The 24,027-nt window shown below is 46.0% G+C and overlaps 6 protein-coding genes across 6 annotated transcripts; 4 read left to right on the top strand and 2 right to left on the bottom strand.

Moving 5' to 3' along the window:
* Window positions 1-167: 167 nt before the first annotated feature.
* BHQ10_006973 (uncharacterized protein) lies at window positions 168-1,885 on the top strand (the record flags this gene model as incomplete). The annotated part of the gene is made up of 3 exons (XM_040879617.1): window positions 168-254; window positions 612-1,231; window positions 1,294-1,885. 3 exons carry the CDS (start codon window positions 168-170, stop codon window positions 1,883-1,885), a joined length of 1,299 nt encoding a protein of 432 aa, XP_040735477.1.
* A 143-nt stretch (window positions 1,886-2,028) lies between these two features.
* BHQ10_006972 (uncharacterized protein) lies at window positions 2,029-7,275 on the bottom strand (the record flags this gene model as incomplete). The annotated part of the gene is made up of 6 exons (XM_040879616.1): window positions 2,029-4,016; window positions 5,129-5,363; window positions 5,414-6,240; window positions 6,294-6,488; window positions 6,538-7,132; window positions 7,189-7,275. 6 exons carry the CDS (start codon window positions 7,273-7,275, stop codon window positions 2,029-2,031), a joined length of 3,927 nt encoding a protein of 1,308 aa, XP_040735476.1.
* Window positions 7,276-8,231: 956 nt separating this feature from the next.
* Window positions 8,232-9,140, top strand: BHQ10_006971 (uncharacterized protein; the record flags this gene model as incomplete). The annotated part of the gene is made up of 3 exons (XM_040879615.1): window positions 8,232-8,302; window positions 8,369-9,014; window positions 9,063-9,140. The coding sequence occupies 3 exons, from the start codon at window positions 8,232-8,234 to the stop codon at window positions 9,138-9,140; spliced, it is 795 nt and encodes a 264-aa protein (XP_040735475.1).
* A 108-nt stretch (window positions 9,141-9,248) lies between these two features.
* BHQ10_006970 (uncharacterized protein) lies at window positions 9,249-10,257 on the bottom strand (the record flags this gene model as incomplete). The annotated part of the gene is made up of 3 exons (XM_040879614.1): window positions 9,249-9,806; window positions 9,866-10,102; window positions 10,180-10,257. The coding sequence occupies 3 exons, from the start codon at window positions 10,255-10,257 to the stop codon at window positions 9,249-9,251; spliced, it is 873 nt and encodes a 290-aa protein (XP_040735474.1).
* Window positions 10,258-11,503: 1,246 nt separating this feature from the next.
* Window positions 11,504-11,885, top strand: BHQ10_006969 (uncharacterized protein; the record flags this gene model as incomplete). Its single annotated transcript, XM_040879612.1, has 2 exons — window positions 11,504-11,587; window positions 11,643-11,885. 2 exons carry the CDS (start codon window positions 11,504-11,506, stop codon window positions 11,883-11,885), a joined length of 327 nt encoding a protein of 108 aa, XP_040735473.1.
* A 3,624-nt stretch (window positions 11,886-15,509) lies between these two features.
* On the top strand, window positions 15,510-23,109 carry BHQ10_006968 (uncharacterized protein; the record flags this gene model as incomplete). Its single annotated transcript, XM_040879611.1, has 8 exons — window positions 15,510-15,974; window positions 16,498-17,602; window positions 18,279-20,070; window positions 20,117-20,987; window positions 21,070-21,435; window positions 21,505-21,836; window positions 21,902-22,989; window positions 23,051-23,109. The coding sequence occupies 8 exons, from the start codon at window positions 15,510-15,512 to the stop codon at window positions 23,107-23,109; spliced, it is 6,078 nt and encodes a 2,025-aa protein (XP_040735472.1).
* Between the last annotated feature and the right edge of the window lie 918 nt (window positions 23,110-24,027).

Genomic DNA, 24,027 nt, shown 5'->3' with positions numbered 1-24,027 from the left:
CTAATATTGGGACCTTTCGCAATGTCACTCAAGTGCGAGCCCGCGCAGCCTTGTCTCGATGAGGTGAGTTACAAGTTGATTGCTTTTTCATATAGGTCAAGCTAGGAACAGGACTTGGTTTTTTGACGGAACTGATTCCCAGATTTTTCGAAAGCAAACCAGGAGCGATGATAGCCACATCTTACAATACCTTCCTCACCCTCTTGGTGTTATGCCTAGCATACAAATTCATCAAGGCCCATTATGAGAAACGGGTATGTTCTGAGCTTTCTCGTGGTATTCAAATTGCCGGAAATGCCCTGACTCGCCAGTAGGCTGATGAAAGATTAGCTGCCTCAAAAGGCTGTCAATCGCCCAGAAAGTGGAACTCAACTTGGCCTTTAGGACTTGATATGCTACTAAAAGCCTTTAAATATGAAAGCAAAAAGCATATTCTCCAGTTCTTCCTGGAAGTAATGGATGAGAACGGACATACATTTGAGCAAAAACTGCTTTTTGCTCGAGGCATTGACACTATAGACCCTGAAAACATTGAAGCTGTTTTATCGAGTCAATTTGAGGGTTCTTATTATCCCACAAAATGGCAGTAAAGTGATGACACTAATGTGTAGAAAGATTTCGGACTTGGTCTACGCCCCCTACATTTCGATCCTCTGATGGGCAGTGGAATCTTCACCCAAGACGGTGCACAGTGGCGCCACTCACGCCAACTCCTACGACCGCAATTCATGTCAAACCGCTTCAATAACTTGGAGCAAGTCAAGACTGCCGTACAGAATCTCATCGATGGCGTTCCAGATAACGCGCCGGTGGACCTACAGCCCCTTTTCTTCCGGCTGACATTCGACACCACGCTTTTTTTGTTATTTGGGAAATATCTGCCATCTCTAAAGTCCGAAGGAATCACAGATCGTGAGTCCGAATTCGCAGAAGCTTTCAATACTGGACAAGATTATCTCGCGCAGCGAGGGCGACTGGGAGACTTTTACTGGCTTCTTGGAGGCTTGAAATTCCGTCGAGCTTGTCGCATTTGTCACGATTTTGTCGATGGTGCGGTCCAAAAAGCTTTGGAGAGTTCGACAGAAGACCATCTGAATGAATCAAGGGAAGCTTATACGTTCATCGATGCATTGATTCAGGAAAGCAGGGATCCGAAGTTCTTGAGGAGTCAATGCATGAATATCCTATTAGCTGGAAGGGATACGACTGCATGCTGCCTGACATGGGCTTTGTAAGTCTTGACTGTTTATGCTCCAGATTTCGGTATAATCTACAAGATTAACATGTAGACAGGCGCCTCCTTGTACAACATCCTAACGTCCTATCCAAACTCCGCCGAGAAATCAACCATGCCCTAGGCATCGGCCCCAAAGCATCAGAACCAACAATCAACCAACTCAAGAAACTATCTTATTTATCCAACGTCATTAAAGAAGTCCTCCGCCTCTACCCCTCTGTCCCTGTAAACTCTCGCGCCGCCATCCGCACAACAACCCTCCCTACAGGCGGCGGCCCTTACGGCACGGATCCAATACTCATCCGCAAAGGCGAAGCAGTCGGATATAGCGTCTACGCCATGCACCGTCGAAAAGACATCTACGGTGCTGATGCAGAGAGCTTTCGACCCGAGCGGTGGGCCGATCCTACCATTTTGAGTAGAGTTGGTAATTGGGGATATTTGCCGTTTAATGGTGGACCCAGGGTGTGTCTTGGACAGGAGTTTGCGTTGTTGGAGGTTGGGTACACGATTGTGAGGATAGTGCAGGTTTTTCAAGGTATTGAGATGGAAGGCGTGGAATGGCCTGTCGTTGGGCAGGAGGAGCAGGTGCTTACGTTGGTTGTGGCAAGTGGTGAGGGCTGTTGGGTGCGGATGAGGAGATACTGACTAAGACTTATTTGACTCATGAGAAGACCAGTGTGTATTAATAGAACTTTCTGGGTTGAGGTTTCAAAGACCCCGCGCTTAAGAATAAAGATAGCAATCGCACTCAAAGATTTGTGGCCTTGATCTGAGAACATGCCGTGTTCTTATACATGCCCATGTACCTTAATCCGGTACAAACACGTATGATTCCCACCCCAATTCGATTTCACCCTCACCACAACCTTATCCACCCTTAGCATTGGATAATCAATCAACGCATCCAGCGCAAAATGCTGAATTGCGCTGCCCGCTCGATCGTATTCCCATTTTCCTAGGCGGAAGTACGTTGGTCCTAAGAGGTGGTCATTGGCGTATGCCGTTTCAGGGTCGGATGGGTAGGCTTGTTCCAGGGTTTTGAGGATTGAGTCTAGGACTGAAGAGAGTGAAGATGGGAATGGTTTCGAGGATGATGATGACGATGACGAGGAGGATGCAGTGGAAGAATGGAAAAGACCGAACCAGCCCGTTTTCTTGTTGAAGGATTCACTTGTGAATGCTGCTTCAGTCTCGGTTGGTTTCGGCGGTTGCTGCTCGCGGAAAGGCTTGAATTGTGCCCACAACTCCATTTCACGAGGCGCGACACTTGGATCTGGAGATGCGCTCGCTGAAATGTGTTCTACCACAACCTCGTCGAGTATAGCGCGTTGTCCTAGTTGTAGAGCGAGTTGTAGTTGTCCCTGGCCACTCTTGCTGGGGGCGCCGCACCAGCAGTCGCCAACATCGTCCCATGCTTCTAATGCAGTTTCTGGAGGATTCGGCTGTGGTAAAATTTTTCCTCCCAAGCTCTCGTACAGACGTCGAGGAAGTGTCCTTCGAATACCGACGCTGGGACTGGTAAACTTTCGGTCGACGCGCGTACCCAAACCTAGGGAGAGAAAATTGATTCGTGGCTCGATCTCGGGTAATGGACTCATAATCGTGACCTGGCCAACCACTTTTTCTTGTTCGTGCTTTAGGCGAACAACATCTCGAGACACGACTGATAACTCGTTCTCGAGTTGCGCCATTCCTTTCGATATTTGAGAGACTAGATTTCTCTCTGTGGCGTTGAGAGTAGGATAATTGGGCTGCTGTGAGAATAGATCGGCGGCGTCCAGATAACCAGTAAGCAAGTATGTCGTGATGGCGAAAATTGTCACAAACAGAGTCATCGTGAGAAGGGAAAGTAGCCAGCGCGTTTCTTTCATACTCCCGTGTTGTTTTCGGAACAGAAGCGGTCGACGAGGTTTATCAACTGGAGCAGTTTGATCGGAGGTTGGTGGTCGCGAACTTCCGGTCACACTTTCGTCCGCAGAGTCGTGGGCAACATTTGTCGAAATTACCGTTCTTGCGGGAGCAGTCCTGACATCAGAAAGCTCCGACTTTCTATCTTCTTCTTCGAATTCTTTCTTTTCTTCTTCTTCTTCTTCTTCTTCTTCTTCTTCCTCCTCCTCTTCATCATCTTTCACATTATCGTCGTCGTAGTGAATGGTTGTGTTGTGTTCTGCGGAATGTGTTGTATCATTCGTCCATGTAAGTCCTGAGAGCCGCCGAGGAGGCTTTCTAATATTGCGCCCTTCTCTTGGTGGTATTACATATGAGCTCGTCTCTGGTTCTGGCTTCGTTCGCTGCAGGTTATCGCGATGCAACTCCCGCTCCAACTGCCAGGATATCACAGACGCGTTGTCGTTAAATGCAGAATCTTCACCTTGCGGTGAGCTCAATACGATAGAAGCAGCCTTCCTACCGAAGCCAATAGAAGGAAGGCGAGGGTATCGGAAGAATGAGAAACCACGATCAGTCTGCTGTTCTAGATTTTCATTCTCAGTTGTGATGGCGGGGTTGAGAGACGGGGGTGCAGGGGTAGAAGTGCTGGAAATTGTTCGCTGAACTGGTGGTGAGGGTGTGACGCTAGAATGAATACTGCCTCTTGCTCTCATATCCCGTCTTTCTTTGCTTGGACTCTCAGATGCGGCTCTTAGGGTATAATGTAGCTGCCTGGCATCAGGAGTGGTGGCGCGCAGCACAAAAGAAGGGGTTGAGGATGGACTTGCGCTCTCTAGACGCTTGGAGCGTCGCACTGGAGAGCCTGCCTCTATCGAGTATCTTCGTCCTATCCATTGTTAGATCATAAACACGCGATTTAAAGAAAGAGACTGACCAGAGGGACTGTAAGATGGATCTGTGGGATGGCTTATTCTAGGCATGGTGTATGGTTCTGTGTGTGAAAAAGTATTGAAAGATTATGGCCGAGGAGTTGTCGGTATTTGTCTCCGCATGCATACGCAATATCTAAGAAGGCAAGTCGGTAGCCCTCTCGAGTAGATAGCCTAACTCAGCGAATCGGGCACCATTCGTTTGACGGTTATTGCAGCAGTCAGGTAACAAACTTGCTCCAATAAGTATGTAATCAAGACTTAATCGCAATCACATGCTGCAAGGCGCATGGAATGATGTTTTCAAGCACCTCTCAAGTCGATTTCTAGGACGCAAGTTGAATTGTCGCAAACCTTCTTTGGGGCGTAGATGTAGAGATGAAACAAAGAGACTTGAGACGATTAAGCGCAACGCTTGTCTAAACTTTCGGATAGAATAGCGCAAGATCTCCTAACAATGAGCGGCAATATTGAGAGTTCAAGATTGTCGAAATGGTTCTCTAATAACTGGGCGAACGATTTGATTGGCTGTGACGGTTTTGATTGATACTTGGGGCGGTCTTGAAAGCTTTGTATCGGACGGGATGAAGACTTATGTATGCTTGACCTTCAGGTCGGTAGTCGCGTCAAGTGTAAGTCTGATTACTTGGACAGGAAAATGGGGGTTGATGGAAGCGGTTTAATTGATTGTAGTTTGATATCGCAATGTTCAACGCGTAATTTGGCGGACTGTTTTCTGCCGCGTCGGCCTGTTGGTCCGTGCGTAAATAGGGTTAGGGTTATAGAATATCCATTGTCGATTCCAGCTTCAGCGCATCCTCAGAAGTTTGATCTTAGTTTATTAGAATAAGAGATTCGTCTTCATTGTATACACACCACACCGTTATATGCTACATGGTCCCCGCTTCGCAAAACATGCACAGTTCGCCTCCAACACAGACAGAAGAGATGAATAGCGAAAGAAACTTGATATATAATACAAATATAGCCAACGCCAATTGTCTATAGCCAAGAAATTCTTCGAGGAGACATGGTTAACAAGTCCAAACTCCGACTATGCCATCCTTACGACCTTCGACGAGATAGCCGTCTTTGACGCGTACGCGCTCGACGATCGAAGCGTTTTCGCTGCCCTCGCCGGCTCCGGCACCACAGTCCCAGTGGTGGCCATCGGTCTTGTCGTAAACTTTGACGACGTCTTCGCCGGCGGCACAGGCGATGCGCCGAGTGTCAAACATCATGCTTGTGATCGGGTTGTCGTAGGCAAAGGCGTCATGAATCGATCCCGTACGCAAATCCCATATCTAAACAGTCAGTATACTAATTAAAACTTAGACCAATAGAATGGACATACCCGAATGCTTCGGTCCAGACTACCAGTAACCAAATGCACATCATCAAATTGTAGACATGTAATAGGACCGGTGTGTCCAACAAGACTGCGGTGCACTTGCCCACTTCGGAGATCCCACAATCGAATGATTCCATCGGCTGTTCCACAGGCTAAAGCTGCATCGAAAAACTGCACAGCGCCGACAAAGTCTGCCGATGCATCTGGTAGGCGCCCAGTTGGGCGCCATTGAGAGCTGGTGTTGGTCGAGATGGATGTCGATGCCTGAGCGGATGCCCATAGGACATCTAACGTCTGTACACATCGTCCCTTGACGAGATCCCACTGCCGCAAGGTCTTGTCGGCTGATCCAGATATAAGAGTGTCGCCACGGAAGTGAAGAGCTGTGACCTCGTCGACGTGGGCTTCTAGCGAGAATATCTCGCAATCGGCCATATTGGACGCAGAGTGCGATGCTGCGGCCGGGTTAGGTTCGTCACCTTCTTCAGCATCCTCGTCTTGCGCGGACTTATTGATGCGGTCGGTCTGAGGGATCGGTTGAGCACGGCTCAGGTCCCAGATACGGATGGATGCGTCCATGGATCCAGTTGCGACAAGGTTGTCTTCCACCTGCAAGCACCTCACAGATGCATGGTGACCCTCTAAGAAGCCGACACATCTTCCTGCACTCAAATCCCACACGCGGACTGTATCGTCCAGAGCTGCACTGACCAGCGTGCCGAACGGATAGTCAAAATCGATAGCGGTAATCATATCATTATGTGCTGGAATCTCCTTAATCGCAGTGCCTGGAGCAAAATGCTCATGAAGAATAGGCATTGATTTTTTCCCTGATACCCTGATTAGCCTATCTTCTCTTTCACCAATTAAGGACAATGCGCACTTATAGATCTCACTTTCCGACCCCGTGGCGACGTTGTCGGAAGCTTCTGATATATAGATTCGGACATGAATGACGCATCGAGAGCGGCGTCTTCTGAAGACTCGTTTGTTTCCGACGTCGGTGTCGCTTTAGCCGTAGCTGCTTCCTCCTCTTCCTCCTCGTCCATATCTTCTATCTTGTTATCCAGTTCAACAACTACAGCAGTCAGTTTACCCGAACACGGCAAAAGCGAAAACGGCCATACTCTGATTTTCCAGCTCGGTCTCATCCATCTCTAAACCCGCCAGACGATCCAGCACTATTTGCCGCATGTTGTTCAAATTGGCGATTTTGTTATCTATTTCGTGTATCTCGGCACTGCACATGTTCTTCCGTATACCCATCATTTCTAGTCGGTGGTTCAATCGCTCCCGCTCAGCCTTGAGACCACCTCCTTTCGAAGATGTGAGCAATTTCGTAGGCTCGGCATCGTTAATAAGTTTTTGGTGTTTCGAGCTTCGTCTGCGGTGTGATTTGTGTTGTTCATCTGCTTCGGGAACAGTGGCTTGAAAGCCTTGGAACAGGGAATAATTGCTATTATCCTCGGGTATGTTGGCGAGGAGCTCGTCGGGAAGAGAAGAGAGCGCTCTCGATTGAATCTCGGAGGTCGACAGTTTCGAGCGAACGAGATCGGTTGGTGAGGTTTTGGTGAGAGAGAACATTCGCCGTTGAAGCGCGGGTCGTCGTAGTTCGCGATGGATGTCGGTTAAGGCACTTTGATAGTGAGGATCGGACGTGGGGCCCATGAGATGGCTGGCCGTTGACGTTACTTTTCGGCTGAATGCTTCTATATGGCGTGTCTACTCGAAGTTCATGTATTAGATTCATGTTCAACGTTCTTTGATTGCGCAAGTACCGTTAGGCCGGTTCCCAGCAGCGAGTCGTCTGTCGAACCAGTGTCCCACGAGCCCTCGGGCCACCCATTTTGGCCTTGATCCTCCATCGGAGGATAGAGCTGTAGAGGTACTCAGAAGTACTGTATGAAGGTGAGTGCGGCGAGGTGGGAATACGAGAGTGTTCCGAGTTGGAAAAGACAGCAATTGTTGGTGGAGCTGTTTCGGCGATGTTAATACGGGCAGTTTGGCTCGGCTCCTCACGTCGTCGCATCATTGCCAGGGTGCTGTAATTTACGTCATCTTACAGCTGTATTTAGTGCCTATGCGGGTATTTTTCGTATTGTAACTGGTATTTTACGCTGGATTATACGTGCTGACTGAATACTGTCTATGAGCACGCGAGTTCACTGTCTCTATCTTGTAGTGTTCTTTGATTCTGCCTGAAGCTCTCATTTATAACCACTCATGAAGCCTGGACGGATACATCTCACGCGATCGGATTATACCGGCTTTTCCCCTCCGGTCCAGTCAGGCTCAGCATCTGCGCGATTGATCGGCTGCATACATAGTAGACCCTTCAATACGAGCGTCACGAATCTTGAAGCACGTATGTACTCCGTACTATGTAAGTACTAAAGTAGTGGTCCTCTGCACCGAGGACAAATGGGATGCTATACTGCTTCTTATTAACCTCGTACCGTAGCATTGGTAGCATTGGCATTTGTTAGCCCAGCATTGGCTTTCTTTCTCCTTCAAAGTATACTCTCGAACAGTTTTTCTTACTACTGACTTTTGACATACTCATATCCATCGCCGAAAGAATGTGAACAACAGCATAATGAAAGGTAGTTGGATGAGGGAGGGATATTTGGTCTGCCGAAGAGCGGTGTCGGAGTCGGCCTGTGACTCTTCGCAATGCGCCTCCGACGTGGAATATCTGATAGCTCCCTTCACCACTTCTTTTTATACACACCTTGCAATTGATCGATCATTTGTTCCAACTCCTCTTGACTACTATCTCCTTATATTTGTGCGTCACCTATACAATTGTTAGGTATTAACTATGGATGCTGCTATCGATCTTACGGACCGCTCCAAAGCTTTGGATCTGAATAACATTCGTGCACAGCTCATGTGAGTCACTACAATATGCCTTGCGCTGAGCTCCAATCACGAACCAATTGACCGACCGATGTACAGCCGCCTCGAAGACACAATCACATTCCACCTAATTGAACGAGCCCAATTCCCCGTCAACAAAACAATCTATGTCGCCGGCGGCGTCCCCATCCCCGGCAGCAACCTGAGTCTTATGGACTATCTGCTTCGCGAGCAAGAAAAACTCCAATCCCGAGTGCGCCGCTACGAATCACCAGATGAGCATCCATTCTTTCCCGATGCGCTCGAAACGCCCATATTAGAGCCGCTCGAATACCCCGAAATCCTACACCCGAACGACGTCAATGAAAACGAGACAATTAAAAAACGCTACATTGAAGAGATTATTCCATCCGTATGCCCGCGGAACCGCATCGATCGCGGTGTGTCACAGGAAAACTACGGATCGTCCGCAACATGCGACGTCAACCTCCTCCAGGCACTCTCGCGCCGTATCCATTTCGGCAAGTTTGTGGCCGAGTCGAAGTTCCAAGAAGAATCCGAAAAGTTTGTGCGATTGATAAAATCTGCGGATCGGAAGGGTATTGATGAAGCGATTACGAACTCGAAAGTGGAGGAGTTGGTGCTGAAGCGGATTGAGACGAAAGCGCAGACGTATGGGAGTGATCCTGTGTTAGCGGAGTACGGTAACAAGGTTGATGCTGAGGCTGTTGTGAAGATGTACAAGGTTGGTTTTTTCAAGAGGTTTGCAGATACTTGTTGCTAACGGGCGCAGGACATTATCATTCCTATAACCAAGGTTGTTGAGGTTGAATACCTCATGCAGCGCCTGGTAGGAACTCAATGGCAGTAGCTCAGTATACCCAATAAAACCATCTACTATCTTACAATTTATGGGATACGAACACGGTGAACGAAGATCGACGATTTCGAAACTAAATAACTTTTCCCCTCGTTCGGATTATACTGGCGGCTTCAAATAATCCGTAATCGCTTTAATCGCATCTCCAAACTTTCCTTCTTCAATCAACATGAGACTCCCCGCAGGCTTAATCCCAAAGTCCTGAAACGCCCTTTTCGAATCCGACGCACCCTCTGCCTGTTTATGTGTATACTCAAACGTGCCATGACACAACGTATGTCTCTCAAGCACTTCATCTTCCGGGTGAAAGTAGAACTTCTCACTGCTTCCCCCGGTTTTCTTTTTCTTTTTCTGTGGTCGTGATTCTTCCGCATCCAGTTTTGATTCTACTTCTTCGTAGGTTTTGGAGAGTATGAGGTAGTGTGTAAAGTTGTAGGGTTCTTTCTCTTCCAAGGCCCAGGAGATTTCTTCCTGCAGCATGGAGTACATTGGCGGCACGACTTCAGCGGGGATGTTGATGAGTCGTTCTGTCAAGATCAGGCCGATGGCGGGTGGATTCTCGGTGTTGACGAGTAATTGCGCCAGAGGTGTGAGGGATGGGTTCGACTTGGCTTTCTGCGCAATATACTGTGTAAGATCTTTGATAACTTGTTTATCCTGCGCAAATAGTCATCAGCATTCAGATTTCATTTCTTTTCCAATCAACATGCTGTTACCTTATGTTCACTAATATTCAAGACGGACAGAAACGCATATGGATCCGTCTCAATGCCATCCACCTTGACCGTCGAACCAAGCAAAGGTTGTGAAAGGATCAGATCGGCTAGCGCCGACATGTCGAATAATTGCGCATCGTTGTCGAGGAGTTGTCGCAACAATGTCTTGAGGCCGTGAAAGTCAACTTCTGCTTTGGGGTCGAACCATTCGAATTCGACATTTACGAGCTCGACATCCTGTAAACAAACATTGAGTCAATTTAAGATCTTGAATGAGGTTGAATTTCACTATTTCTATGCCGGAATATACGTACGGAGTCGCTTCCGCTATCGTTCTCGTCTCTCATGGAGACATCATTATCATTGTCCTTCAGACTCTTGCGCTTCGCCATTTTATTTATCCGAGCTGAGTATCGACGTCGTGGTTTGTGGAATGATTGTGGACAAATTTGACATTCCAAAACTAAAAACTTCTAATCTTATCTGGCGGTGAGGAGGGGCAGATGCAGTATCTTATCAGATGAGAAGTAACCCTTATCCATAACCCTACTTGATATAGATTTTTGGCAGAACCGTCACAAGGAAGATCTATTTGTTGGGCTCGGTATACATCTTTGCATTGAGCGGTGTACATGTATTGTCGGAAATATACTTTCTAGTTTTGCTGATTGGTGTTGTTCTAGAGCCAACATCAACTCATCTTCTCCGCTGGGCGCCTATAATAGTTCAACTCTGTCTGACCAGGATCCATCTAACGAGCTTTGTCTTCGTCAATGGAGGCATGAACAGTCAGACACTCACGGCTAGTTGAAGGGCCCGCAAAAGCAACTTGCAAAGATATTGGCTTGTGTGTTTTTTCCTGAGTCGGAGATTCGCACAGATAACTGTACTCCCAGAAGTGCAGAGTGATTTGGCATCCACGTGCATTGTCCGAACAAGAGTCAGGTCCAGGTTCTCCATCAGCCGCACAAGAAGCTAGTACAACATTATTCCCAAAAATGTTCTGTATGAACGTATCATTCAGCCGTATGCTACACAACCCGATTCCAACTGCCGGCAACATGTAATGCACCTCATATTTGTTAGCTCCAGATGCATGACAATTTATTACTCTCTGATTCTACGTTACGTAGTACTAGCCCTTTATTTTTTTTGGAGGTTCTCCATCCATACATCTCAGCTCCACTTCGCATTTCGCACGCCTCATACTAAACAAAGTTTTTGCATACGCGTTCCGCCCATGGGTAGGATTTATGCTTACTCGAAAGTTACTAATTAATTTAAAATAGCCAGCTAATCAAGCAAATGGGAACCTTAGAAACTCTAAACTAGGTGATTAAGCTTAAGTTTCACTGTTATATGCATGCCTCTAATCTGTTATAAGAACAGTTCCGAAATGATTACGCATGCAGTTGGCTTGGCTACAAGACAGTTTTGGGGGCTAGGGTTATGTGGATTGAGGTATAAAAGCTTCAAATTTACTTGAGATGGATGTGAAGATCTTGTTTTGTAGTCAAGTCGATAGACCAATTGCCAAAGACTATTCTCTGATCGCTATATCCCTCAAAACAAGGTACATACCCTATCTCAATGTGAATTTTTGGGAGTGCATCATCTGACTACCATGTATAGAACAAAATGAAGGTCTTCGCTACCCTCGCTGCCCTCGCAACCGTCGCCAGCGCCGAGATTGGCTACTGGAAGCTCTACTGCGGTGACTCCGTAAGTCATTTCCCCCTGAAGTCACGAACAAGAATACTAACACTCTCATTGCCAGTGCTCAACCGGCACTCTCATCAACCAAGGCGACATCGAGACCAATGTCACCACTACCTGCACCTCTCTCGGCGCCACATACGACTACTGCTACCTCGAAGTTGACGAGAGCTACCCCAACGTCTACCGCTCCGTGCTCTCGGCTAGTACCACTTGCGGAGCGTCCACGAATCCCGTATTGAGTGGTGGAGAGTGCACTGATGCCGGGAGCTGGGAGTATTATGAGATATACTACTACCTATGATTGAGGACTTTTTGGGAGGATGATTAGTTGGGATGATTACCTAGATTTTATATAGGCACGCAGCTTTGCCAAGCCATAGGGTTTGACGATCTAGCTGGGTGTCAACACGCAGATCTGGGTAAAAGCGACCAAGTCGCTTATCGATTACGTTAGAAAATATTAGGACTGATCGTTGTGATCTGCCTTAGCAAGTTGTTTGCAGTATACAGAAGAAAAGCGTGGAATTGTCGAATCTCGTACATTAGTGACACTAATGTACAACATTGTTGTTGAGGAATATCTACACTCCCAGTCACGAAGTGGCCCGCTTGGTAGCCGATAAAGTTCGTGGATAATTCGTCGAAGATTTCCATATTCGCATATTCTTAATCTCCCTACCGAAAGGTGAACGGGTCTGCTTAGAACGCCTTCATGAGCTGTATATTTTTGTTACCATGACTCTTACTCCATTGTCTTTCTTGGGAACGGCAAGTATACGATCGTGGTACGGCGCAACATGTTCAAGCCCAGTCTCGAAAAGTTGAAACTCAACCCGCCGGACAATGTTTGCAAGAAATATGTACAAATCGGCATAAGCCAGGCTGACTCCTTTTAGCGAGAACGAACACTAAAGGCATGTTCTGGGTAAGAAGAAACAAACTCACTTTATACCCACGCACTGCCTACTGCCTGCCGAAAAAGGAACAAGCATACTTTCGAGATTGATACCCTGCTCCGAAGCGCGGATCCACCGCCAAGGGTCGAAAGACTGCGGATTTGGGAATATCGCTGGATCCGTGTGATTGAAGTATATGCTTTGACTAACGGGAGTCTAATATTCCCTTGGTGGTTAGTACAGAGAATAGAATACCATCGTACATGACTTCACTATCCTGCGGCCACAAGCGACGAATGTGTGCCAGTCTTCATACCGCACCGAGTAGGCAACATATTTGCGATTGACTGAACTTACTCCGATTGGGATCGACCACTCCTTGTACTTCAAAATTTCATCAGGTGCGACTCGTGGAAGTCGAGTCAGAACGCTCATTGACATTCGAAGGCCCTCGTTGACGACCGCTCGCTACAATTCATGATTCTACTTAGCTCGCAAGTAGGAATGGAATGCTCGATTCTTACCAGGAAAGGCAATGCTTCAAGCTCCGATAATACTGGAATTTTTGACGGCGTAGGTATTGCCGCATTGAGTTCATTTCGCAGCTCTAACCATGAATCTCTAGTGTCCAATAGATGGAAAATCGTCACAGCCAAAACATTAGCCGTTGTCTCACTTCCAGCAGCAAGGATAGTCCATCCATCATCTTCCAAACGACTCAGCACTTTCTCTTCAGCGGACAACTTAGAATGAGATATTGCTTTGAAGATCGTGGCTTGTTCAGCCTGATTATCTGCATTTGATATCATTGAAGTTATTGCTTCTTCCCTAATTTTCTTGTGAAACCCAAGAATTAAAGCTGATCCTGGTTCCAGTCTTTGAAGAATTGCGATGGGGATGCTCTTCAGTCGTGAGATGTTGACAGGTAAAAATCTAAGAAGCTGGCCCATGGCCAGTATGGTCTTGATAGAGTCCTTCCAGAGCTTCCCAGATTCTTGGTCATTGAGAAATCCACAGGGTTGACCGTAGGAATAGTGTGAGATGATGTTCAGTGTCAACGTCATTGAGGCTTCGTGAAGATTAACCACAGTGCCCTCCTCATACGATTTCCTCAACAAAGCAATGAACTTTTCAACTTTCTGCTGGATCAGAGGCTGAGCTGCTGAAATTGCACGTTTAGAGAAAAAGGTGCTTAGAACTTTCCGTCGCAACTGATGCTTCTCATGTTCAATAGTTGCGATCGTAGCAGTTGGTGCCCCAAACACCCGCGTGAATATTAGGTCTTTGTTACGCCTGTGAGTAGAACCTGCGTAAAGTTGTTTGTAGAACGAAGAATCCTTAATATGAATTTCTCGTGGAGTAATGCGAACAATCGGGCCTAAAGGAAGTTATTATAGTTTTTAAGACTCCAAATCAGTCCTGCGTTTTACGGACTGATCTAAGCCATTCAGCTTCCTCCTCTTTGGGAATCAAGTCTATCCTACCATAAACATTGTGCATTCGCTCAATTTCCCATATAAAAGCTCCATCTTTTATAACACTGAAATAGAAGTCATATAGACTTGTTGCAGCTGCAAGCTTTGGTCCTGGAAATTTGGAAAGAGGGTGAAAATAAAGACGGTAAACAACTGTCGCGTAGAGATAAAAAGCAACTAGGAGCGAAGCGTACAAGAACATGATCATGCCTGAAAACGGATATGTGAATACTGGTTAGGAGTCACCAAATAGATAATTTTGTTTTATGATTATAGTTACGGATAGAGAGTTGACAGGATATGGTTAAATAAGTCGGTGATAATATAGGTTCAAGATACTTGTCTACTTTAAAGATGCATTGTATTGGGGACAGAGTTCAGGTAGCTATACCTGCTGCATGCATATTTCATATGTGGAACTGGCTCAATCTGTTACTTGAGTGGAGGGAAAAGAAGATGTGCCTGTTATAGTGTCTGTACCCAGACGGCACTGGAAAGATAATTGAGACGAAATTTGACTGGTCCTATGTACACAATTTCCATACACCGTATGAGCAATTGCCATCGTATATATAAAAGATAATGGAAATCAAGCTTCCTATAAAAGAGAAATCTGATCAATCACATACGCAGTGGTCTTAGCTTAAGGAATAAAGCTGTTTTGGATATTGGGCATCTTTACCTGCGTATACCGACATGCCAAATAAAAAGTAGTATAGATATGAAGGATGGTAACAATCAAGCTTCTTATAATAGAGAAGTCTGATCAATCACATACACAGTAAGCTTAAGAATAAAGTTATTCTGAATATTGGGCATCATTACCCGCATGCATCTGTATGTAGGACTGATACGAGTATAGATGCTTGTGATCAGTTCTCTACGATTTACACATAAGGCTCATCCGCTTATGAGCTATGTTGACGACCTGGAAAGTTTTCCGAGATCTACCTGGCTCAAAATAACACAATGGATTTCCAAGCGAGTATGTCAAGCGCTCCAGAGAGACACGATAAAATGGACTAATTGAATTGGGCCATCGCTTTTGGGATCTTGATCCCAGTTTTTTAAAGAATCACGCCTCTTAGAACTTGATATATCTGGTACGCTGTCTATGAGTACAAGCCCTAACTAAGCACTAACTAAGCAGGAAAGAAGACAACAGTTCGGATTAACGATATTGATGTCACCTAATAACACTTTGGTCAATGATGGGTCACACGTGTCACCATGATGCATATCTGGAATCCTAGGCCTACTCAATGAGCCAATTATCAGGCATAGTTCTGGCGGACTAGAAGAGAAAAAATGATATCTATCACAAAGTATAGTGGCGTAGAAAATATCCATGAAGGACTTGGTTTAAAGGGCTAGACAATCATTGTACCGATTTTCCCAGTTTCGTCAATTTAAAGAGCATATGAAGCTTGCGACCTATAGCTGAAACACTATCGAAACGACATAATTCTCTTTGAGAGCTCAGAGAAAGTTCCCATTGAGGACCTATAGATTTTGAATTATATCTACAGCAAAGCACCGTGTCAGATTAGGAAAATGGTTTGTCACAGCACCGTCAATGGTACTGTTGATTGCCAGGAGGAGAGATTTTCTGATCCAGCCAATACTGGTAGTGGTCAGACAAAGGATGATATTGTCATCGTCGGAATGGGCATGAGACTTCCGGGTGGTATTAGAACTGGAGAGGATCTCTGGAGCTTGCTTGTCGAGAAGAGGTCTACTCGAGGCAAAGTCCCCCCCGGTCGATTCAATACTGCAGCGTTTTGCGGCGAATCACCAAATCCTCGGCTTGCTAGTTCAGAATATGGCCACTTCTTGGCAGAAGATGATGCACTAGGAGACTTTGATACCTCATTCTTCCGAATGAGCAAAATCGAATCTGAAATTCTTGACCCCCAGCAGAGATTGCTTCTTGAGGTTGTATATGAATGTATGCAGAACGGAGGACAAGGGCAATGGCGTGGGGAAAACATCGGATGCTTCGTCGGAGTTTGGGGAGATGTGAGTCAAAGCTCTGCCTGGGATTCCTTAATAGGTAACTGGATTTGATCAGCAGTGCTCACACGTTACCCTTTTAGGATTGGTCCGATCTTCAGACAAAGGACACCCAGATGGTATCTAACTTTGGCCACTATCGAGTTCCGGGAGGTCATGACTATGCATTGTCTAATCGAATTGGATATATTTTTGACCTCAAAGGTCCCTCATTCACCCTGCGAACCGGCTGCTCTTCGTCATTAGTTGCGTTACACCTAGCTGTCCGAGCTATCCAAAACAGAGACTGTACCTCGGCCATCGTGGCCGGTACAAATCTCATTTTCTCCCCTAGCATGTCTATTGCAATGTCCCAGCTTGGCGTTCTATCATCGGATGGCCGATGTAAGACACTTGATGCAGCTGCTGATGGTTATTCTCGTGGAGAAGGCGTTAACGCTATCTATATCAAGCGTCTATCGGATGCCCTTCGAGACGGCGATCCAATCAGAGCTATTATCAGGGCCACTGCAACAAATTTCGATGGTAGAACAAAACGATCCCGCCTAATATCTACTTCAAGAACCCCAATCCCAAGCTTCGTCTACGCGAAGCCAATTTTGAAGTGCCACAGGAGCCAATTCCATGGCCAAATTCACAAATGGAGAGAGCTAGTATCAATTCGTTTGGTGTAGGAGGCGCAAATGCACATATCATTGTGGACAGCGCTTCCGCTTGTCGTTCCAATCTGCAAATTCCCACTACAATATACGAAAGCATAAAAAACAAAAAAAAGGAGGACGACTCTCAGTATGAATCGTGCAAGAGCAACAAGTCTATTCTAGTTCTGTCAGCAGCAAGTCAGAACTCTCTGGACGCAAGTATTGCAGAACATCTAAAATACGTAGAAAAGGACACTACGAAGATCAATGACGTTGCATATACTCTCTGCAATCGTCGAGAACATCTTCCATTCCGCGCATATGGTATCGCAGGAGCTTCCACGCCATTGAGGTTTAGCTCTTCAACTACAGTAACTAGCAGCAGCACGAGCATTATTCTCGTATTCACAGGGCAAGGTGCACAATGGGCCGAAATGGGTAAGAATCTCATTTTCGACTACTCGTCTTTCCGCAAGGATATACAGTCTCTCGACGACATTTTGCAACAGCTCGATCCTTCTTGCAAATGGAAAATCGCAGATGAACTGTGTAGAAATCCTCTAGAAACTCGTGTTAACAATCCCGAATACGCACAGCCACTGGTGACAGCAATACAAATAGCCTTGTTTGATCTAGTACGGAGATGGGGAATAGGAGCTTCCGCAGTTATTGGGCACTCAAGTGGGGAGATTGCAGCCGCATATGCAGCCGGTGCAATAACCGCAAAGGAAGCCATCGCAATTGCTTATTATCGTGGCCAGCTTGTGAAGCAAATTCGCAACCAAGGAGCTATGGCATCTGTTGGCCTTGCAGCTTCCAAGCTGTATCCTTTTCTTCCAAAGTCAGGGGCTGTCATTGCTTGCGAAAACAGTCCCGAGAATGTGACTATTTCCGGCAATATTGACAGCGTGAAGATGGTCTGCCAAAGTGTTGAACAATCGATGCCTGGAACATTCATGAAAGAACTCCGTGTCAAAACGGCATATCATTCTGGTAAGTCCTTTTCACATTCTGCGACACTCTGCTTGTGAACGAAATAAACAGGCATCTCTATCTCCCTTATGCATAACGCACCAAGTCTAATTATGATCAAGATCACATGCGAGAGATAGGAAGCAAGTACAAAGCTGTTTTAGAGCCATTAGTGAGAAGCAAATCTCCGGCTATCCCCTTCTTCTCAACTGTTCATGGAGAAGTAATTGCAAGCGCCGGTCAATTAGACGCCACATACTGGAGAAAAAACTTAGAAAGTCCCGTTCTTTTTTCATCTTCAGTTCAGCTGATACTATGTAAAGATTCCCAGCGGAGCGTCTTTTTGGAAATTGGCCCTCATAGTACTCTAGCTGGTCCTTTGAGAGAGATAATTCAACATGCTAGGCGGCAAGATGTCTTCTACCTCACAGCTTTGACGAGATTGAAAGATTGCACGGAGTCTATATTGAAGATGGCAGGGGAATTGTTTTTACATGGAATCTCGTTGAATTTTGCGAAACTTACCAGTATCGGGCGGGTTTTGACTGATATGCCACTTTATCAATGGCAGCATGGTGAAAAGTATTGGTCTGAAAGCCGTGTTAGTCGAGAATGGAGACTACGCCAATTTCCTCATCATGGTATTTCAACCAATGTTAAAAGCAATTTCACCAACCAGTCTAACTTTCTACTGCAGAAACTCTCGGAGCTCGCACTTTGGAAGGAAACCCTCTCTATCCCCAGTGGAGGAACCTTCTCCAAGTGGACCAGATTCAGTGGGTGAATGAACATAAAATTGAGAATGACATCGTGTTTCCTTGTGCAGGCTACTTGGCAATGGTTGGTGCAGCCATTTGGCAGATCTCCGGAGCCGTCGATTTTGCCTTACGCAATGTCATTGTCAAAACAGCCATGGTTCTCTCAGAGTCGAAGGATATGGAAATTATGACAAACTTTCAGCCTGTCCGTTTGACTACAAGTCTGGACTCAGATTGGTGGGATTTCACAATTTCATCATACAATGGCCACAAATGGCTAAATCACTGTGTCGGACAAGCTAAAGCTGGTGCTGATACCCAGAATCCATGCCCTACGAGGCAGTCCTTGAAATCAGACTTACCCAGGCTGGTACCAGATCCTTATCCAGCAATCAAGCAATACCTGGGAATGAATTTCGGTCCATGCTTTAGAGGACTCCAGGACGTTACCGCCCTCCCAGGTGAAGGCATAGCCGCCGCTAACCTTCCAAAGCCATTACAGACAGGCTCACCATATGCGATCCATCCCACAACAATCGATCATTGCTTGCAGCTCTCTGTAGTGGCGAGTTGCGATGGTATTTTCCGCCGAAATCACACAAAAGTGATGCCAACAAGTATTGATCATGTGTATATAAATGGCACATTGAATAGTGGTTCGTTTGAGGGTCTCAAGGCGCAAGCAAATGCTGAACGTACACCTTCTGGGACAATCATTGGTGATGTTCTAGCCACAGCTGCGAACGATGACATTGCTATTGCAATCTCCGGTGGCAGATACTCACCTCTTCAAGACGTGTCCACTCTAGAGGCTTCTAATGCTGATATACATGCAGGAGCCAAAATTTGCTGGAACCCTGATATTTCCTTCTGTTCGATAGAAAATTTGATTCTTCCTATTCAGCGTTCACATGATGAGTGCATCTCACTTGATAAGCTTTCATTTCTCTCTGTTCTACAAATCAGATGCGATATTCAGAAAATCGAAAGTGCTTCAACCAGTCATCTCGCGAAATTCAGAGCCTGGATCGAGGCAGAGTTTCATCGAGCATCGAATGGTACTGCATATGGATGTGTGGAATCTACAGCGGAGCTGTTGTCACTCAACTATCAAGACAGAGCTGCAAGAATCACCCACCTTGAGAGCTATTTGCGGCAGAGCGGATGGGATCCAGTGGTAGATTTAGTTGCTCGGGTTCGACAAAACTGCTGCGATATCATGCAAAGAAAGATAGAAGGAATAGATCTCCTTGTGGCTGAAAATGGTCTCACTCGACTGTACGACAAATTGGAGTCCAACACCGACCCAGGCAAGTTTTTCAAGACCCTAGGCTTCACTAAACCGAATCTTCGAATCCTAGAGATAGGAGCTGGGACAGGGGGAGCTACGGTACATGCTTTGGAAGGGCTATCTAGTTTGATAGCGAACCATCCTTTATATCATAATTACACTTTTACTGATATTTCGTCCGGGTTTTTTGTCGCCGCGCAAGAAAGATTGAAAAGTCACCCCAGGGTGGACTATAAAGTTCTCGATATTTCGAAGGATCCACTCCTGCAAGGCTTTTCAAAGGAATCATACGATCTCATAATTGCTTCCAATGTCCTACACGCTACCCCAAGCTTACATGAAACCCTAACCCACGTGCGTACTCTTCTTCATCCGAACGGACATCTTTTCCTACAGGAACTCTCGCCGCAAATGAGATGGGGAAATATGCAAGTATCACCGTCACTGTGCGATTTGCAAAGAGTTTTGACTGATACGGGATTCTAGAATAATGGGTATTTTACCTGGATGGTGGCTTGGAGAGGATGACGCCAGGATCGATGAACCTTACGTCACTCCTGAACGTTGGGATCGAGAACTTAAAGATGCCGGATTCTCAGGAGTCGATGCTTTGGTTTACGACAGCGAGAAGCCATATCATGTCAATGCTAATATTGTGGCGAAACCACGAACGAAAATCGCAAAGCTTCCAAAGAGAGTCACGCTATTGCACGAGCAGGACCAGTTGCTATCATCATTTCTCGTCAGAATCATAACTCTACTTCAAAATACAGGACACGAGGTGGATCTTCGCACACTTGGGCAGGGCGTTCCTCGTGATCAGGATATAATCTCTGTACTCGACCTTGACTCGCCATTTTTTCACGAGCTTGATCAATACCAAATGTCCACGTTTCAAGCGATGATTGGAGGCATCGAATCCCATAGCATGTTGTGGGTTACTAGATCAATCCAGATGAAATGTTCTGATCCTAGATTTGGTCTCTGTCTCGGAGTATTTCGATCTTTACGTCGAGATCTTTCCATTGCCATTGCGACAATTGAAATCGATTCTGTGGACGCTAGTGCTTGTTCGGCAATCTTGAAGGTCTACGAGAAGCTCCAAAACCGAGAAATTACAGATATAGATCCAGACTATGAGTTTGTGTTCTTCCAAGAGGAATTGCACATTGGACGGTTCTATCCAGTCTCAGTAGTAGACGAGCTCACTCACGATGTCAGCAAATTGTACGCTGCAAGGGTGGAAGTCGGAGTACCTGGGCTATTACAGACTTTGAAATGGGTACCTGTAGAAGACTTCAGTCTTGCCGATGATTACATTACGATTGAAACGAATTGTATTGGGCTCAATTTGAAGGTGAGATGTGCTCGTGCTCCTCTCTCTAAGTTCATCACATAATACCACGAACAAGCACTGAAGTACTGATTTTGCTCTACAGGACGTTTTAAATGCATTGGGAATTCTTGGGGGGGACGGCATCGGCCTTGAGGGAGCCGGTACGATCACTCGAGTCGGATCCAAGGTAACAGAACTACATGTTGGAGACCGTGTTCTGTTCGGTAACATGTCCGAGCGTCCGTGTCTTGCGACTCATGTCACAGTTCCTGCTCAGAGCTGTGTGATGATTCCCTCGACTTTAAGCTTTGAAGCGGCAGCTACTTTGCCGGCCGTCTACATGACGGTCATACACTCGATACTAGATGTAGCAAAATTGTCCAGGGGTCAGACGATTCTCATTCATGCTGCATGCGGTGGAGTCGGTTTGGCCGCAATTCAGGTTTGTCAGAATATTGTTGGAGCTGAAGTACGTGACATAGCGGAATCCCTACCAATTTTCACCCTTTTGAAATCTTGATTCTGATTGTAGACCTAGATTTTTGTCACGGTTGGAAGCGAGAAGAAGAAGCAATATCTTATGAAACATTTTGGAATTCCCGCTTCCCACATCTTCTACTCTCGAGACGCTACGTTTTTACCAGGAATCATGACAGCAACCAACGGAACCGGTGTGGATTTGGTTTTGAATAGCTTGAGCGGCGAGTTATTGCACGCTTCGTGGCAATGTGTCGCAGAATTTGGGAAAATGGTTGAGATTGGCAAGCGTGATATTATCGGCAAAGCAACCCTACGTTTAGATCTATTCGCCGGGAATCGAGGCTTCTTCGGAGTTGATATGACCAGTTTACCACTGGAGAAAGTGCGCACGTATGTTATTCTTTGGCTCCCTTTTCTATAACCATAATGGAAATGACGACGCTGATTCTTCGAAGATTAATGTCTCGGATGATTCAATACTTTGAGGCGGGTCTAATCACACCCATTACACCAATCAAGGCCTTTCCAGCAGCAGAAATAGCAGATGCTTTTCGTTATCTACAGAATGGTTCTCACATAGGAAAGATCGTGGTAAATATACCAAAATCAATAGCAGAAGAACTAAGTTTAGAGAATTCGGTCGAAAAGCTTCAACTACACGCAGACTTCAGCTATCTACTTGTTGGTGGCTTCGGAGGTTTGGGTCGAGCGACAGCTAGCTGGATGGTAGAGAATGGGGCACGACATTTGATATTCTTGTCGCGCGACGCTGGTAAGTCTGAAAATGACCAAGCTTTCGTTCGAGAACTTGAATATCAGGGTTGCAACGTACAAGTATTTGCCGGAAGTGTTGTGAATCTTGGTGATGTTGCCAATCTTGTCCAAAAGGCATCAAAACCTATCAAGGGTGTGATTCAAATGGCGATGGTAATCCGCAATCAAGACTTTCTCAGCATGAAGCACGAGGAGTGGGAGGCCGTGATTCTGCCAAAGGTCCAAGGATCATGGAACCTACACCAGGCACTGCCGAAGAATATGGATTTCTTTGTGGCCACAGCTTCAATTAGTGGGACCTTCGGTTACTACGGCCAGGCGAACTATGCAGCTGGGAACACATTTCTCGACGCGCTGGTCAGCTATCGCAACAATGTGTTGAACTTGCCAGCTGCAGTTATTGATCTAGGTGCGGTCGCAGAGATTGGCTACATGAAGGAAAATTTCGCCGATCAGGAAATGTATCGACTTTCCGGTAATCATTACATCTACGAACAGGCTTTCCTTGATTCTATCCACTGGGCAATACGCAAATGTGACTCCCGACACGCCGATGGAGATGGACGGAATCACATCGTGATCGGCCTTCGCTCTAAAATGCCCCTGTCTGATCCTCAAAATCGCATTCCGTGGAAGCGAGACGCTCGGGTAGGTATCTATTATAATCTCAACTCCAGATTTCAGAACGAGGATGCCAGCCACGCTACATGTGATACATTGCAGTCTGTCATGTCCTCAGTAGAGGATGATCCGTCTCTTCTAAAAAACAGTGAGCTGGTGGAAACCTTGTCTTTGGAGATTGGGAAGCAAATACACATCTTGATGCTCAGACCTGGGGAAAATCCGGACCTCTCTCAAAGTCTTGATGATCTGGGGATGGATTCATTGATTATGATTGAAATGAGAAGTTGGATACGGCGTAATATAGGTGTGGAAATCAGCACCTTGGAACTCTTAAGTTGTGGCACAATTTCTGGAGTTGGATCACTAGTGCTAGAGAGGCTACAACGGAAATTAAGCACAAAAGAAGGGAGGATTCTGAGGTAGCCTTAGTGGCGTCAGAAGACTTGGAGGGTCATGGGGACAGGAAAGAGTATCAAAGAGTCATCTTGATACATGAATGAACGAGGCATTGTCCACAGCCTCGGATTTAGGTTAGGGTATGTACATAGCGCTTATGCGAAACGAAGACCATCACGAGTCTTAGAGCGACTACTTTTGGCACTTACCTTTGAGACGAAGATGACCTCCCATTCAATTCCTGGCCTTCTCTTAGTTCATGAGAACACTTCGAATGTAAAATTGCTAGTTCAGGCAAGATCACGTGATGTACCAAGCCCTCATTCAGTGTCGACCATCAACCGAAGGCCACGTCAGGCACGCGACCACATCTGCATCACTACTATGTACTACGTAGTAAGTCTAAAACATTCTAGGACCAAGCTATTCCTTCTTCGTATTAAAAAATCATTCTAGAGCCGAAAAGGAGGTTTTGTCCACCTTGTACAAAATGTGACGATACCCAATGCGGTACCACAGCGGCAAAGACGAAGGCGGGCTGCTCGCTATATTATGCTATATTTTCTGCATTGACATGAGCTCCCGGATTATAACGTGCAGTCGGTATTTGCAGGGATCTGAAAATATAACGTAGGACGTTTATCAGGCTTTGCGTTTGTACATAGTATGAAGGAGTTGAGGATGGCATCATATCAGACCCACACTGAGGTCACTGCTCCGTCACAGCCCTGAAACTGCTGGCATCGTCATTCTCCAAACAGTATATAAAACCATTTTGTCTGAACAT

The sequence above is a fragment of the Talaromyces amestolkiae genome (genome assembly GCF_001896365.1).
Source record: "Talaromyces amestolkiae strain CIB chromosome Unknown scaffold13.1, whole genome shotgun sequence".
NCBI classification, from domain to species: Eukaryota; Fungi; Ascomycota; class Eurotiomycetes; order Eurotiales; family Trichocomaceae; genus Talaromyces; species Talaromyces amestolkiae.
This window is presented reverse-complemented; position numbering and strand designations above follow the sequence as displayed.